The 12,875-nt window shown below is 40.7% G+C and overlaps 1 protein-coding gene across 8 annotated transcripts in view; it reads right to left on the minus strand.

The window, feature by feature from the left end:
- The window catches only part of SFMBT2 (Scm like with four mbt domains 2), a 178,319-nt gene that overhangs the window by 54,981 nt on the left and 110,463 nt on the right, over positions 1-12,875 (minus strand). For all 8 annotated transcript variants that reach the window (XM_065920954.1, XM_065920952.1, XM_065920957.1 and 5 more), the window contains 2 exons: positions 9,932-10,024; positions 8,538-8,685 (listed from right to left, as the gene is read on the minus strand). In XM_065920954.1, the coding sequence (XP_065777026.1) occupies positions 8,538-8,685; positions 9,932-10,024 (241 nt within the window). The remainder of the gene's footprint in view (positions 1-8,537; positions 8,686-9,931; positions 10,025-12,875) is intronic.

Below are 12,875 nucleotides of genomic sequence, written 5' to 3' on the forward strand. Positions count from 1 at the left end.
TGCAACAGAAGCGCCCTGTTTGTTTAGGGCCAGGGCAGACTGGCTGTGTTAAAGTCAAGATCTCCTTCTGTTCCATTTCTCTTCCCTGGACCTCTGCTGCATTCTGGGTTAGTTTGTGAGCAAAAGAAAATTTCATCAAGATCATGGGGTAAAGTGAGAAGGGAGAAATGGGGGGGGGGGGGAACTATTATAAATGAACAGCAAAACATTTTCTGAAATAACACCAAATTTAGGTATTCGGTTTGGTTAGTATCTTGTTCAGATAAAACTTTCCAACTTATCAGATCACCTCTATTCCTCATATAGATAGACTTTTAGCTGGGTGATCTATCACATTCATAACCACCAACTTCTAATGGATTTCAATCTTCCCCATAAACGCTGGAATCACGGTTTCTTAGACCTGCATTCAGTCCTTCTATATCCAGTTGCCAAGACTCTACAGGGAGTGATTTTTATTCTACTAATTTCAGGATATATCCAAGTTTTGCTGGGTACCCGAGCAATAAGCCGCTTTCCTGCCCCCAGAACTCTCTCCTTTCTTTGAACATTTGAACAACTTCAACTTCTCCTCCTCCTCCTCTTCCTCTTAAGAGACCTTCATTCACTGTCTCACTTGAAATTCTTCTCCTTTGGACTGATAATGAGCTCGCTTTGTAAAGCATTTTTGTGACAGCTCAGAAAATAACTGCTACATTAAAAAACAAACTGCTGCGGCTTGTATAATAGAGACAACAGGGGTCAATTATACTCATTAATCAACAAAGACAGAACAAGAAGTACTAAGGCTTAACCGTAGCCAGGAAAGCATGTTTTAAACCCAGGAGGGAGGAAAATAGCAGAGAGGAAAAGAAAATAAAAGGAAATCAAAACCCCCTGGGCTATTAAATTTTGCAATGAGCTGCCATCAGAGACTGTTGAACCTCCATCACTAGGGTTATTTAAGCTTTAATTAGTGTTTATTCTGTATGAAGTTCCAACTGTTACAGGTTCAGAAGGAAACAGGTCGATGACCCATTTCCTTACGATACAAATTAATTGACATAAAACAGCTCCACTTGCAAACATTTACTACTGGCTGTGCAAGTGGACAATTCTTCTGAAATAGAACTTAGCAGTAAAAATGTCCATGAACGTTGACACAACAACTTCATTTCTGGGAATGTAGCCCATAAAAACAAACCCCTTTAAACATAAAATGTGATACAAGAAGATACAATGGCATTATTAGTGATAATTCTGAGGATAAAAAAAAGATTTTTATATCCAAAAATAGAAAAAATGATTATTGTGAGTTTAGATGAAAAGACTGCTTAACCATATACAGAGTTATCAAACTGACATTAAAATATGCAAAGAAAAGGACTAGGGGAAATGTAAGAAAAACTTACTAGGAAATATCACAATCATTATCTGAGTGGTAGGACTTCTGGATACTTTTTCTTTTACCTCTTTGCATTTTCTAAGGTTTCACTCATGTTCATGAATTATTTCAATAACAAAAACATGTTGAAGGCATAGCATCTTTGCTCTATTTTAAAAGATAATCAAAGATAATCAATTCAGTAACACAACATGTCAGCCTTCCACTTCTCCCTTACTAACAGAAGCCGGACTGTATCCAATTACAAGAGAAAGTTACCCCTCTCACCACCACCAGGAAGTGAATGGGGACAACCCTGAGGCAATCGTGGCGGTCTTCTGTCCCTTGCCAGGGACTTGGGATGGGGGGAGGGTAAGGCTTTAAAAAAAGATTTCTCTCTCTCTCTCAAAAAAATTTTAAGAAAGGACCACAGGAGTAAAAGCTCCTATACTGTGTTTTTTTAAAAAAGAGCAATCCCTGCCTTTGAAATCCACCACCGCCCTCCATATTTTTAGTTGACATTCATTTTCACGACCTTTCAAGCTGCCAATCTTGAAAATTTACACATTCATTTCCAATTGAATTAATCTGTTTTTACATTCATAGAATAGCACAGAAAAAGAAAAACAAAGAAAGATGGGGGAGGGAAACAAGTAAGTCCAGTTAGTATAAACACCAGCCTTATCCAAAGTCCTTATCTTTTAGAATAAATGTTGAGAAGTATTTAATGCATGGAAGGTCACAGTGTGACACGCACACTCTAAGTCGGCAGTCAGGCTCAAAGTGTTATTATGATTCATAAACAATGTTAGGAGATGTAGATACGTCCCCAGGATGGAGTCTGATATCGTATAAATGTCAACTGTCAAAGGCAAAACTAGCTTAAGAATCTTGAAGAACAAAGTAAATTCAGGGAGAAGTGAGCAAGAGGGATGCTTAGCTTGCAACAATCAGGAATGTTTTCAGATGTTAAAAATCCACCCAAAGAGTGGGGAGACCTGGTGGCAACCGGGATGAGCACGGTCACAATGGCACCTAGTCAGACCTTGAGAATATGGAGTGGATTCACTGACAGATCACACTGACAGATCACAGGGGCGTGAAACAGAAGAGTCAATGCCGACTGGGTCTTCAATAATATCTACAGGGCTCTATTTCATTGTTTAAAAAGCGGAATCAAATATGGCAAAGTGGTAGCCCTCTTTTCAATCAAGGTGGGAGGTCCATGAGTCTGTTTATTATTTTCTGCCCCCATTGGAATGTCTGAAATAGGAGATGACAGTCAATGTCTGGAAAAGAGAATACCAATTAGGGTTCATCACCATGTGTCTTGATAATCATTGAAAAATACCTTTACTTCTTAAACTGTGTCCTGTGTCTACTAAGATGGCCAAATAGGAGAGATGAAGTGCAAAGATAATTGATTTACTTTAGCTTTTGCTTGCACATTTTACAGCAGAAATGTACAGGCTTCACATGCTCTGCAAAGATCCCCTGGGGGGTGTGATTCTGTGCCTAACCTTGGATGTTACACACCAAGGAGGTTAATGAAATGATTTAAACACAGCAAGTCACGGTTGATAACCTATATGCATATTTGCCTTCTTGATTTATTTATTTGTTTGATCCCCTTTCCAAGTGGCTGTAACACTGAATCGCTGTTTGTTGGGTTGCAATGAATGGAGTAAAATCGCCAAGATTCTGTCCTTTGCTTACTAAAGAAGCACCTGCTCAAATGGAGACAACACTAAAAAATTTCGATCCATTCTAGCTTAGACTATTTATATCTGGAATCTGGCGGCAGATTTTTTTAAATAGGAATGGAGTCAAAATAATGTGAATAGGGACGTATGTTGTCTGCACATCTCCTGTATCACCAGGTGTCTTGTTTCATCAGCTGTTTCAAACTAGGAAATGAGTGCATTACTCTCTTTTGGGATTCAGACCTGTTATAATTCAATGCAGTGTTTACAGTTCTAACAGAAATCTAAACAATGTAATGCTTTCATGGAAAACATACCTACAAGAAAACATATGAACTCGTTTTCAACATGTATTATAAATCTTGGGCTTCCATGGTAAAGAATCAGCGGTAGAGAATCCGCCTGCCAATGCAGGAGATGGGAGTTCGGTCCCTGGGTCAGGAAGATCCCCTGGAGAAGGAAACGGCAACCCTCTCCACTATTCTTGCCTGAGAAATCCCATGGACAGAGGAGCCTGGCGGGCTACAGTCCACAGGGTTGCAAAAGAGCAACTAAACAATGACAACAAAAATAATAAATCCTAGACACTCGCAGAATTCAAGTTAAAGACAACAAACTTCCATACATTATTAGAGCAAATAAGGGTGCTGGGTAGCATCCAACAGCATGATTGCCAGACCGGGTGCTTATATATAAGGCACGTAACAAGTTATCTCAAGAAACCACTATCAAGACCACCAGCATCTCTCAATTTTAATTCATTTTAATTACAAGAATAAAAATACTTTACTACATATATGACACATGTAAATACATAGTCAATATAGTGTCCCCAAGTGGTATTAAATGTTAGTCACTCAGTCGTGTCCGACCTCTTTGCGACCCCATGGACTGTAGCCTGCCAGGCTCCTCTGTCCATGGAAGCCCCAAGTGGTAAGGGAGCTCAATAATTAAAGCTGTATCTTTGTTTTAACTGCAAACACTTGAAACTTTATTCCCTAGAGCTGAAAGTCTCCAAATGCTCTGACACAGAGCATCCAGTCACGGGCGAGTCCCGGTGCGCGGACACGACTCCGCCCCACCAAGGCCACCGACACCGGGAGGCATTGAGAAGGGCGGGCTGACCCAGCCCGGGGAGGACAGCAACGAAGGGTGGTCACACCAAAAACACACTCAACTGGGGGTCTCAGGAAGGGGGTTTTACGCCAAGTTCAGCCCTGAGACTTAAAAAACACTTAAAAAACCATTTAACACAACTCAACTTCAATTTCTCCACATATACAATGATTGGAGGTGATGAGATAATCTCTAATACCACTTTCAGTTATAAAAACCCTTTTATAACAATATATGATCATTTTTGAATAAATAATACATTCACTTAGAGCAAAGAGAAAATAAAAATAAAAAGACTTAAAAACAATTCTGTTAAAAATCTGGTTCCTATCTGCCCTGGTCGCCACCTCCATACCCTACGCTCCCAAATACAAGTCATCATTTTCATTAATTTCTTACATAATCTTACAGACTCTCTTTACAAGAATATGTGCAAACATAAATACACATCCTGGGACTTCCCTGGTGATCCAGTGGTTAAGAATCCGCCTTCTAATGCAGGCGAATGTGGGCTCAACTATGATCTCACATGCCACAGAGCAACTAGACCCATGCTATGCAACCAGAGGAAAACCTGCTCACTGCAACTAAGACCCAACGCAGCAATACATAAAGAAATATTAAAATATATATCCTTACTAACCTCTTTTCTAGCAAAAAAGGCATGGTACTATAATCCATCGATCGGTCCACTCACAGCATATCCTGTAGAGCATCTCATGTCAATACGGAGAGATTTTCCTCATTCTTTTCAACAACTGCAGTTTTCATTATATAAACATCTAAAATTGAGTTAACCAATCCCATACAGATAGACACTTGGGTTTTCCCAAGTCTTTTGCTATTACATATCATGCTGCAAAAATAACCAAACTTTTATGCATATTATCGGTACATTATAAGTTTAGGAGAAATTCCCAGAAGTGGAAATGGTAAGTCAACAGCTAAATGCATCTGTAATTTTTTAAAACTTCCCAAACTACCTAGCATACAGTTGGCACCTACCTGTATTCCTGCCAGCAAGTCTGAGAGAACCTATCCCTCCACACTCCATCAAAACAGACCTGCTTCTTTCTTTCTCTTTTGGATATTCACTTCATCTGAGAAATCCATGCCATCTCAGTATGACTTTACTGGGCAGTTCTCTTCTTATGATGAGTTCACATAAAAGGGATGATTCTATTATCATGAAGTATCTACTCGTATTTATAAACCTATATAAGTTTTTGCTTTTCTTCTTACTGGATTATATAAAAGCTCTATATGTAAAAGCTCTAACATTTCAAGACAACGGTCCTACAGCCAAAAGACAACACCTGAAGATTACTGATGGATCACTTCTTGCTTTAAGGGTTTAAAAAATAATTATCACTGAGATTTTCTTATTGGAAGATACTCATCATCATTACTCAGTATTTTACAAATGATACATAATACCAATAGAGAAACATTCCTCCTGGAAAAGATATGCTTCAATTTCAACAGTGGAAGGAGCCGTCTGGAAGACTACATGTAGACAATTTCATTTTACCAAATATCACAAATACTTAGGTGACAGAGAAGCGATAATTATGGCTGAAGGGTAGGTATAAAAAGCTTAAGATATAAAAATATTTAATATTATAAAAAAATTTGTACCATCATTTCACTGCACATTTAAGAGTTCAACTATATTAATATAAAACAATTTTCTTAATATCATAAAATGCAATTATCAAAATAGGCACATTTATTTTACTAGTAAAGCTCCAAGCTATGTGAATAATCTCTTTTTGGAAACATATTTAAAAATTCTTAAGACCCTGGTAAATGTTAAACCTCTACCATCCATCAATCAAACATCCAAAATGCAGATATAAATGTTTTTCTTATGTTTTTTTAACTATGTGAGGAAATACTCAACTCATTTTTTAAAATTCTTAAATGATCCTATTTTTCTAGGAACAAACTAGAAATTTTCCAAGTCCAAACAAGAAACATTTTAGACATCTATGACATTTTTCTTCAATGACAAGAAACTCATCTGCACACACACTTTGATTAGAAGTTGGGAAGAAATAAAGATGGCCAGAGGGCTTTCCAACTCTACAACTGGCCAGCCGCTGACACTTCACAGAAGGAAGAGACTTCTCTTGCCTGAACCAGTAGATGGTTCATAACAGAAAACTTGGGCTTCCCAGGTGGTGCTAGTGGTAAAGAACCCGCCTGCCAATGCAGAAGACATAAGAGAGGCAGGTTCAATCCCTGAGTCAGGAAGACCCCCTGGAGGAGGGCATGGCAACCCACTCCTGCATTCTTGCCTAGAAAATCCCCATGGAGAGAGGACCCTGGTGGGCTACAGTCCATAGGGTAGCACAGAGTCAGACACAACTGAAGCAACTTAGCAACTGAAGCAACTAGCATGCACACACACAACATAGAATTTGTACTGTCTCGGAAAGAATTATAAAAACACTGGGATTTGTATCACATCTTTGATTCTATACAGCAGAGGTCCCCAACCTTTTTGGCCCCAGGGACTGGTTTCACGGAAGACAATTTTTCCATGAACCAGGAGTTGGGGGAATGGTTTCTGGATGATTCAAGTGAATTACATTAATTGTGCATTTTATTTCTATTATTATTACATTAGCTCCACCTCAGATCATCAGGCATCAGATCCCGGTGGTCAGGGACCCCTGCTATAGAATATCTGTGGAGGACCAGGGGTGCCCCCATTTACCAGTCTTGAAAACTGAAGCACACTGATTTGTAGAGTCACCCACAGGCACCAAAATGGGCACAAAAACGGAGGCCACGTGATCCTAATATTCACCACCCATAACTGAGCAAAGAATCTGGAGCCTGACCGCCTGTCCTGTTACTAAGCATGGGGTCCTGGGCAGGTTACATAAACTCCTGGAACTAAGCTTCCCTGTGGGGAAATCCTCATTTTGAGGACTCAATGAATTTGGCACTGGAAACAGGGGAAGCAGTGTTTGGGAGAAACATTATAATCAGGCTGAATTCCATTACTGCAAAACTTTAATGAGAAGAAGCAAGGGCTGAGATGGAAATAATTCAAAAGCATCTCTTCCGTGGGGCGGACACTGCAGGATGAGTTAGGATAAAAGCCCAGCAGAGTATAGTCATTCCACAGTAAGTGAGGTGGGACACAACTGATGCACACAGAACCCAATCTCCGGAGATCTGAAGAGATGAGCACAAAAGCCCTGTTTTATTTGGGATTATCTGTCAAAATCTCCCTGGAACTTTAGTTTTCTATTCTTGTTTTTTTCTCTTCCTTCATTCCCTTTCTTTTCCTATCCATCTTCTCACCTTTCATCTCTCTGCATCTTCCCTGGATAAACCTTAGAACTACAAGGACAAGAAATCACATCTGTAAAGTACAGCACGTACTCACCGATACTATGGTTTATGGATCTCAATGTAAGAGGACTTGAATGCAACCTGGTTCTCAACTTAATTACCGTCATGTCTTATGGAAACAAAGCGCTGAAAATCTGAGAGCAACTGGGCTCTGGGGAAAAGTCAACTTATTGGGAATACAGTTTTAAAGAAACGTCTCGTTAGCAGGTTGCTGCCTTTTTAAAGCCACAGCTCAGACACGTTGAAGTTTTTAATCCCAATCACTTGGCAATTCTGTACCCTCTCTCAACACATAGCAGAAACACAGGTGCCAATCAAACAATAACAGAAGGGTAGCAATGTTTCACAGAGGAGCCCAGGATCACATGCCTCCCCAGGGAATGGAGGGGTGTGTGTGTGTGTGTGTGTGTGTGTGTGTGTGTGTATGGAGGTGTGTGTGTGTGTGTGTGCGTGCAATGTTTCACAGAGGAGCCCAGGTGTGTGTGTGTGTGTGTGTGTGTGTGTGTGTGCAATGTTTCACAGAGGAGCCCAGGATCACATGCCTCCCCAGGGAATGGAGGGGTGTGTGTGTGTGTGTGTGTGTGTGTGTGTGTGTGTGTGCGCGCTAAGTCACTTCAGCCGGGTCCAACTGTGTGGCCCGAGATTGTAGCCCTCCAGGCTCCTCTGTCCATGGGATTCTCCAGGCAAGAGTACTGGAGTGGGTTGCCATGTACTTCTCCAGGGCATCTTCCCGACCCAGGTAACAAACCTGCATCTCTTCTGTGTCTTGCATTGACAGGTGGCTTCTTTACCACTAGCACCACCTGGGAAGCCCCAAGGAGCTGCAACAGACCCTATGGCACGCTAACCAAGAAACACACTGTTTGCCCACTGCATCCAAAATGTTTATGGCATAAACATCTTCATATCAACAAAGGCATCGCTTTGGTGACAATACAAGTCCTCCTGAACCACCCAAACGCTATCAACTTTCACAAAACACAAACCTTTGGGAGGGGTGAGATTGACTCCGTTTTTAAGGCACCACTGTACTGGTAAAATCCCCAAAGAGTCTGCATGGCATAACATCGAGAGTTTACTAGGCTCTGGTCTGAGGTCATCAATAGTCACTTGAAAAAAATGATTGTTAAAAACCTGAAAGAAAAGACAACAGCGCCCAGGGTTAATTCCTTGAGATGAACAAATCATGCTCCAAAGGAAGACTGGCACAGCTTTCAAATGAAGTAAATATATTTCACCCAAATGGTCGCAGCAATAACTGCCAATAACTTTCAATATATATTCTTAAAGTGGTCCCGTCATGAAAAAGTTTAAGTTGATCATTTTGGTCATACTAATGGAACTAAAATGCATGCTGGCTAAAATCTAAGTGTATTGGATTCTGCCACCATTTATAAAATGATATTAATAGTGGATGTGCTCAGTCCCTCAGGCGAGTTTGACTCTTTCGTGACATCATGGACTGCAGCCCACCAGGCTCCTCTGTCCATGGAATTTCTCGGGCAAGAACACTGGAGTGGGTTGACATCTCTTCCTCCAAGAAATAGTGTGTGTGTGTGTGTGTGTGTGTGTGTGTGTGTGTGTGTGTGTGTGTGTGTGTGTCTGTATGTATATGTGTGTGTGTGTGTATTTAAAGTAGAAACACATACTTTAGATGTTAGGGTAGGTGAGTTCACTGAGACTTCTTTGATGGGGAAGGGAAATTATAATCTTAAAAGACTATCAGTTCATTAATAAAAATGTCTTTACATGAAATGGTACTTTCATTTTAAATCTGCAAATTGTAGATGTATGACTTTTCCTTTAATCAGTGAAAGTAGATGAGAGAAAGGAAGTGAAGTGTTCTCCACCCCCTCACTCCGGAAATAGGACTTTGCTTATCACCATTTTCAAGTATTTTCAAAATAGATCACATGGGCTATAATCAGTGTAGCAGGAGGAGCCCAATTATTAGCACAAAGACTATGGATGCAAACTTATCAGCAGTTCTTTTCATGAGCACAGACAAATGGCAGGCTCAGTGTCATGTGGTTAATAAGAGAAGGTGGCACGTGTTCAGTGGCTGAGTTCACTGCTATAAACTCAGTTTCGCATAGGCATCTTCCTTTGAGTCACTGTAGACACAAGCGTCTGCATTCTGCACTATCAGAGGACAAGTGATGTTCAGCCACCCATTACAAGAGGAAGCACCTGATCAAGCTCATTCCATGATGTAAGTGACCAAATAGGGAGCTTAAGACAGGGCTAGGCTGCAAAGGAAGCCCTCTTTCCTGTGTTTACTTGGCATCGAGGCTATTTCCTCGGGTTGGCTTGGAATAGAAAGACTTACGATGTGATCCACTTCAGAGGTGGAGGTCAGGAGCAGGGGAGGGATGCTCACCTTGGTCACGGATGCAGGGCAAATGTGACTCATGTTCACGGTCTCTAGCTTCATCCCAACTGTGAAGAAATGGCTTCTCAAATCTGCATGGTCCTGCAGAAAAAAGACTGAAACTGTTAAAAAGCACTTGTATTGTAAATTATCTTGGTAACTGCCCAGATGCTTTCTTTGAATGTTTTGGTGGGCGCCTAATGACAGTTTTGGATTTCTAATTATGGCAAGATACCATGTATTTACGACTTCCCTGGTGGCTCAGATGGTAAACAATCCGCCTGCAATGTGTGAGACCTGGGTTCGATTTCTGAGTTGGGAAGATCCCCTGGAGAACGGAGTGGCAACCCACTCCAGTATTCTTGCCTGGAGAATTCCATGGACAGAGGAGCCTGGCGGGCTACAGTCCATGGGGTTGCAAAGAGTCGGACACGACTGAGCAATTCTGGCTTCACTTCATCGTGTATTTAATTATTTTCTGCAGGCTTAATTGCTTCTCCAAAGGAGAAACAAGCCTCGGTGGCCATGCTGAAATTTGTACTACACAATTAAAAAAAAAACAAAAACACCACATGGCTTTGATTTTCCTATCACAGACAGAAATGCAGCACAGTAATGGAAGCAACCAGTCATCTAAAACACAGCAGGGGCATCCTCGGAAAAGGTGGCCTCTTGCTATTGGAGTTACTTCGCAGGCTTCGGGGAGGACCTGGTGGGGGGATACAGCTTGTCTTCTCTGTCGAACAGCGTTCAGGGTATCAGTGATGGGTACTGATACTGGTCCTCGGACATGTGGAGACAACACACCCCGAAACAACCAGCACCCAATCAGAAACTGCCTCCTGCTCTATAAAGATGAGCTACATCCCCCACTTAATAGGTGCCTGGCAGTTTTATAGACAATTCAACTAAGCCTTGTGTGTGTGAGCAGAGCCTTCCTGCCTTCTCAAGAAAACACATTTCAGTAACTACTTCAGCTACCCAGCAAAAGATGAGGCTGGTGGGACTCTGGCCACCAGGATTTATCTTGCTGAGATGGAGGTCACCTCATAACTCACGGTCTTTATAAACAGCAGTGGATAAATAAATGTCTTTGCAGACTGTCCCTGAGGAAATAAGAGCTGCAAGTAAATCCTGCTGTTTCTAAATACATCAATTGGGTGTGAGAAGTACAAACGCAGCTGGGGATCTATGACTTCCTTTGATCTGCCAATGTAAAGTGGATTTTAAAAAAATTTTATTGAAGTAAAGTTGATTTACAATGTTGTGTTAGTCTCAGATATACAGTAAAGAGATTCAGCTATACATACAAATATATGTGTATTCTTTTTCATAATCTTCTTCATTATAGACTATTACAAGAAACTGAATATTGTTCCTGGTGCTATATAGTAGGTCCTTGTTATCTATCTAGTTTATATACAGTAGTGTGTATATTTTAATCCCAAATATCTAATTTGTCCCAGGCTCTCCGTGTGACCTTGACCACTGACCCGAAGTCTTCAGCCAAGTTTACATCCATCCCTGTCTCGGCTCCAATGCTGCGGTGGAAACCTTTTAATGCATAGAAACCCTACACTAATAACTGTCCCTGACCTGCTCCAATACTTGGGCCACTTGATATGAAGACCTGACTCTTTGGAAAAGACCCTGATGCTGGAAAAGATTGAGGGCAGGAGGAGAAAGGGGTAGCAGAGGATGAGATGGTTAGATAACATTACGGACTCAATGGACATGAATTTAAGCAAACTCTGGGAGACGGTGAGAACAGGGAAGGCTGGCATGCTGCAGTCCATGAGATCGCAAAGAGTCGGACATGACTTAGCGACTGAACCACCACACAACCTTCTGCCCTATTTTATTCATGGGGACCTGCGGCTCCTTAGAAATAAAGCACTAAGTCTTAGACAGAAATGCGGTCCATAGATAATCTTCTCTTTTCAAGGCTGTGCACTCTATAATAAATCCTTATTGTTAATGATTTCAGTGCATCCTGAATCAAACTGTGCATCTAGGTAAAGAGGGGATCGATCACTCTCTGTACATATCACACTCTCTTCTCTCCACAGTCCCTGGGCGCCTCTGTGAACCTCTGAACATCTTTTTCTTTGTTCATCCTTAAAGATATATCACCCACATCAAAACCACACGTAGTCACATGTGGGGTGAAAAGAAAATATTAATGACATGAATATTTTTAAACAATTAAAATACTGTTAGCAATGTTTTGTCTAGATGACATTAAAATATTTTAAAATAAAGCTTAGTGAACAAAGGTTGAGAAACAAGTTTTCCTTTGTGAATCACAGCTTAGCTTTGCTACAATTAAATTTTTTCTATTAGGATTCAGATGCAAGCACACAAATTTCTTACTCGTGGAAACCCATCTGTTTTTGTTCCAACCTATGTGAAAACTCTTTAAGTTTTCTTGCTTAAAATACTGCCAAAAAAAAGAAAAGAAACTGAATATTTTGGAGGGTTAAATGCATCCATAAGTAGGTCATTTATATTCCGGACTCAAACAACCATGTCTATTGGTCACAGGAAACACCTTCTTCCAACAATACAAGAGAAGACTCTACACATGGACATCACCAGATGGTCACTACCGAAATCAGATTGATTATATTCTTTGCAGCCAAAGATGAAGAAGCTCTACAAAGTCAGCAAAAATAAGACCCAGAGCTGACTGTGGCTCAGATCATGAGTTCCTTAATGCAAAATTCAGACTTGAATTGAAGAAAGTAGGGAAAACTACCATACTACTCATGCATGACCTAAATCAAATCCCTTATGATTATACAGGTAGAAGTGAGAAATAGATTCAAAGGATTAGATTTGATATAGTGCCTGAAGAACTATGGACAGAAGTTCATGACACTGTACAGGAGAAAGGGATCAAGACCAAGCCCAAGGAAAAATGCAAAAAAAGGAAAAAATGGCTGTCTGAGGG

Source organism: Muntiacus reevesi, chromosome 2, assembly GCF_963930625.1.
Source record: "Muntiacus reevesi chromosome 2, mMunRee1.1, whole genome shotgun sequence".
NCBI classification, from domain to species: Eukaryota; Metazoa; Chordata; class Mammalia; order Artiodactyla; family Cervidae; genus Muntiacus; species Muntiacus reevesi.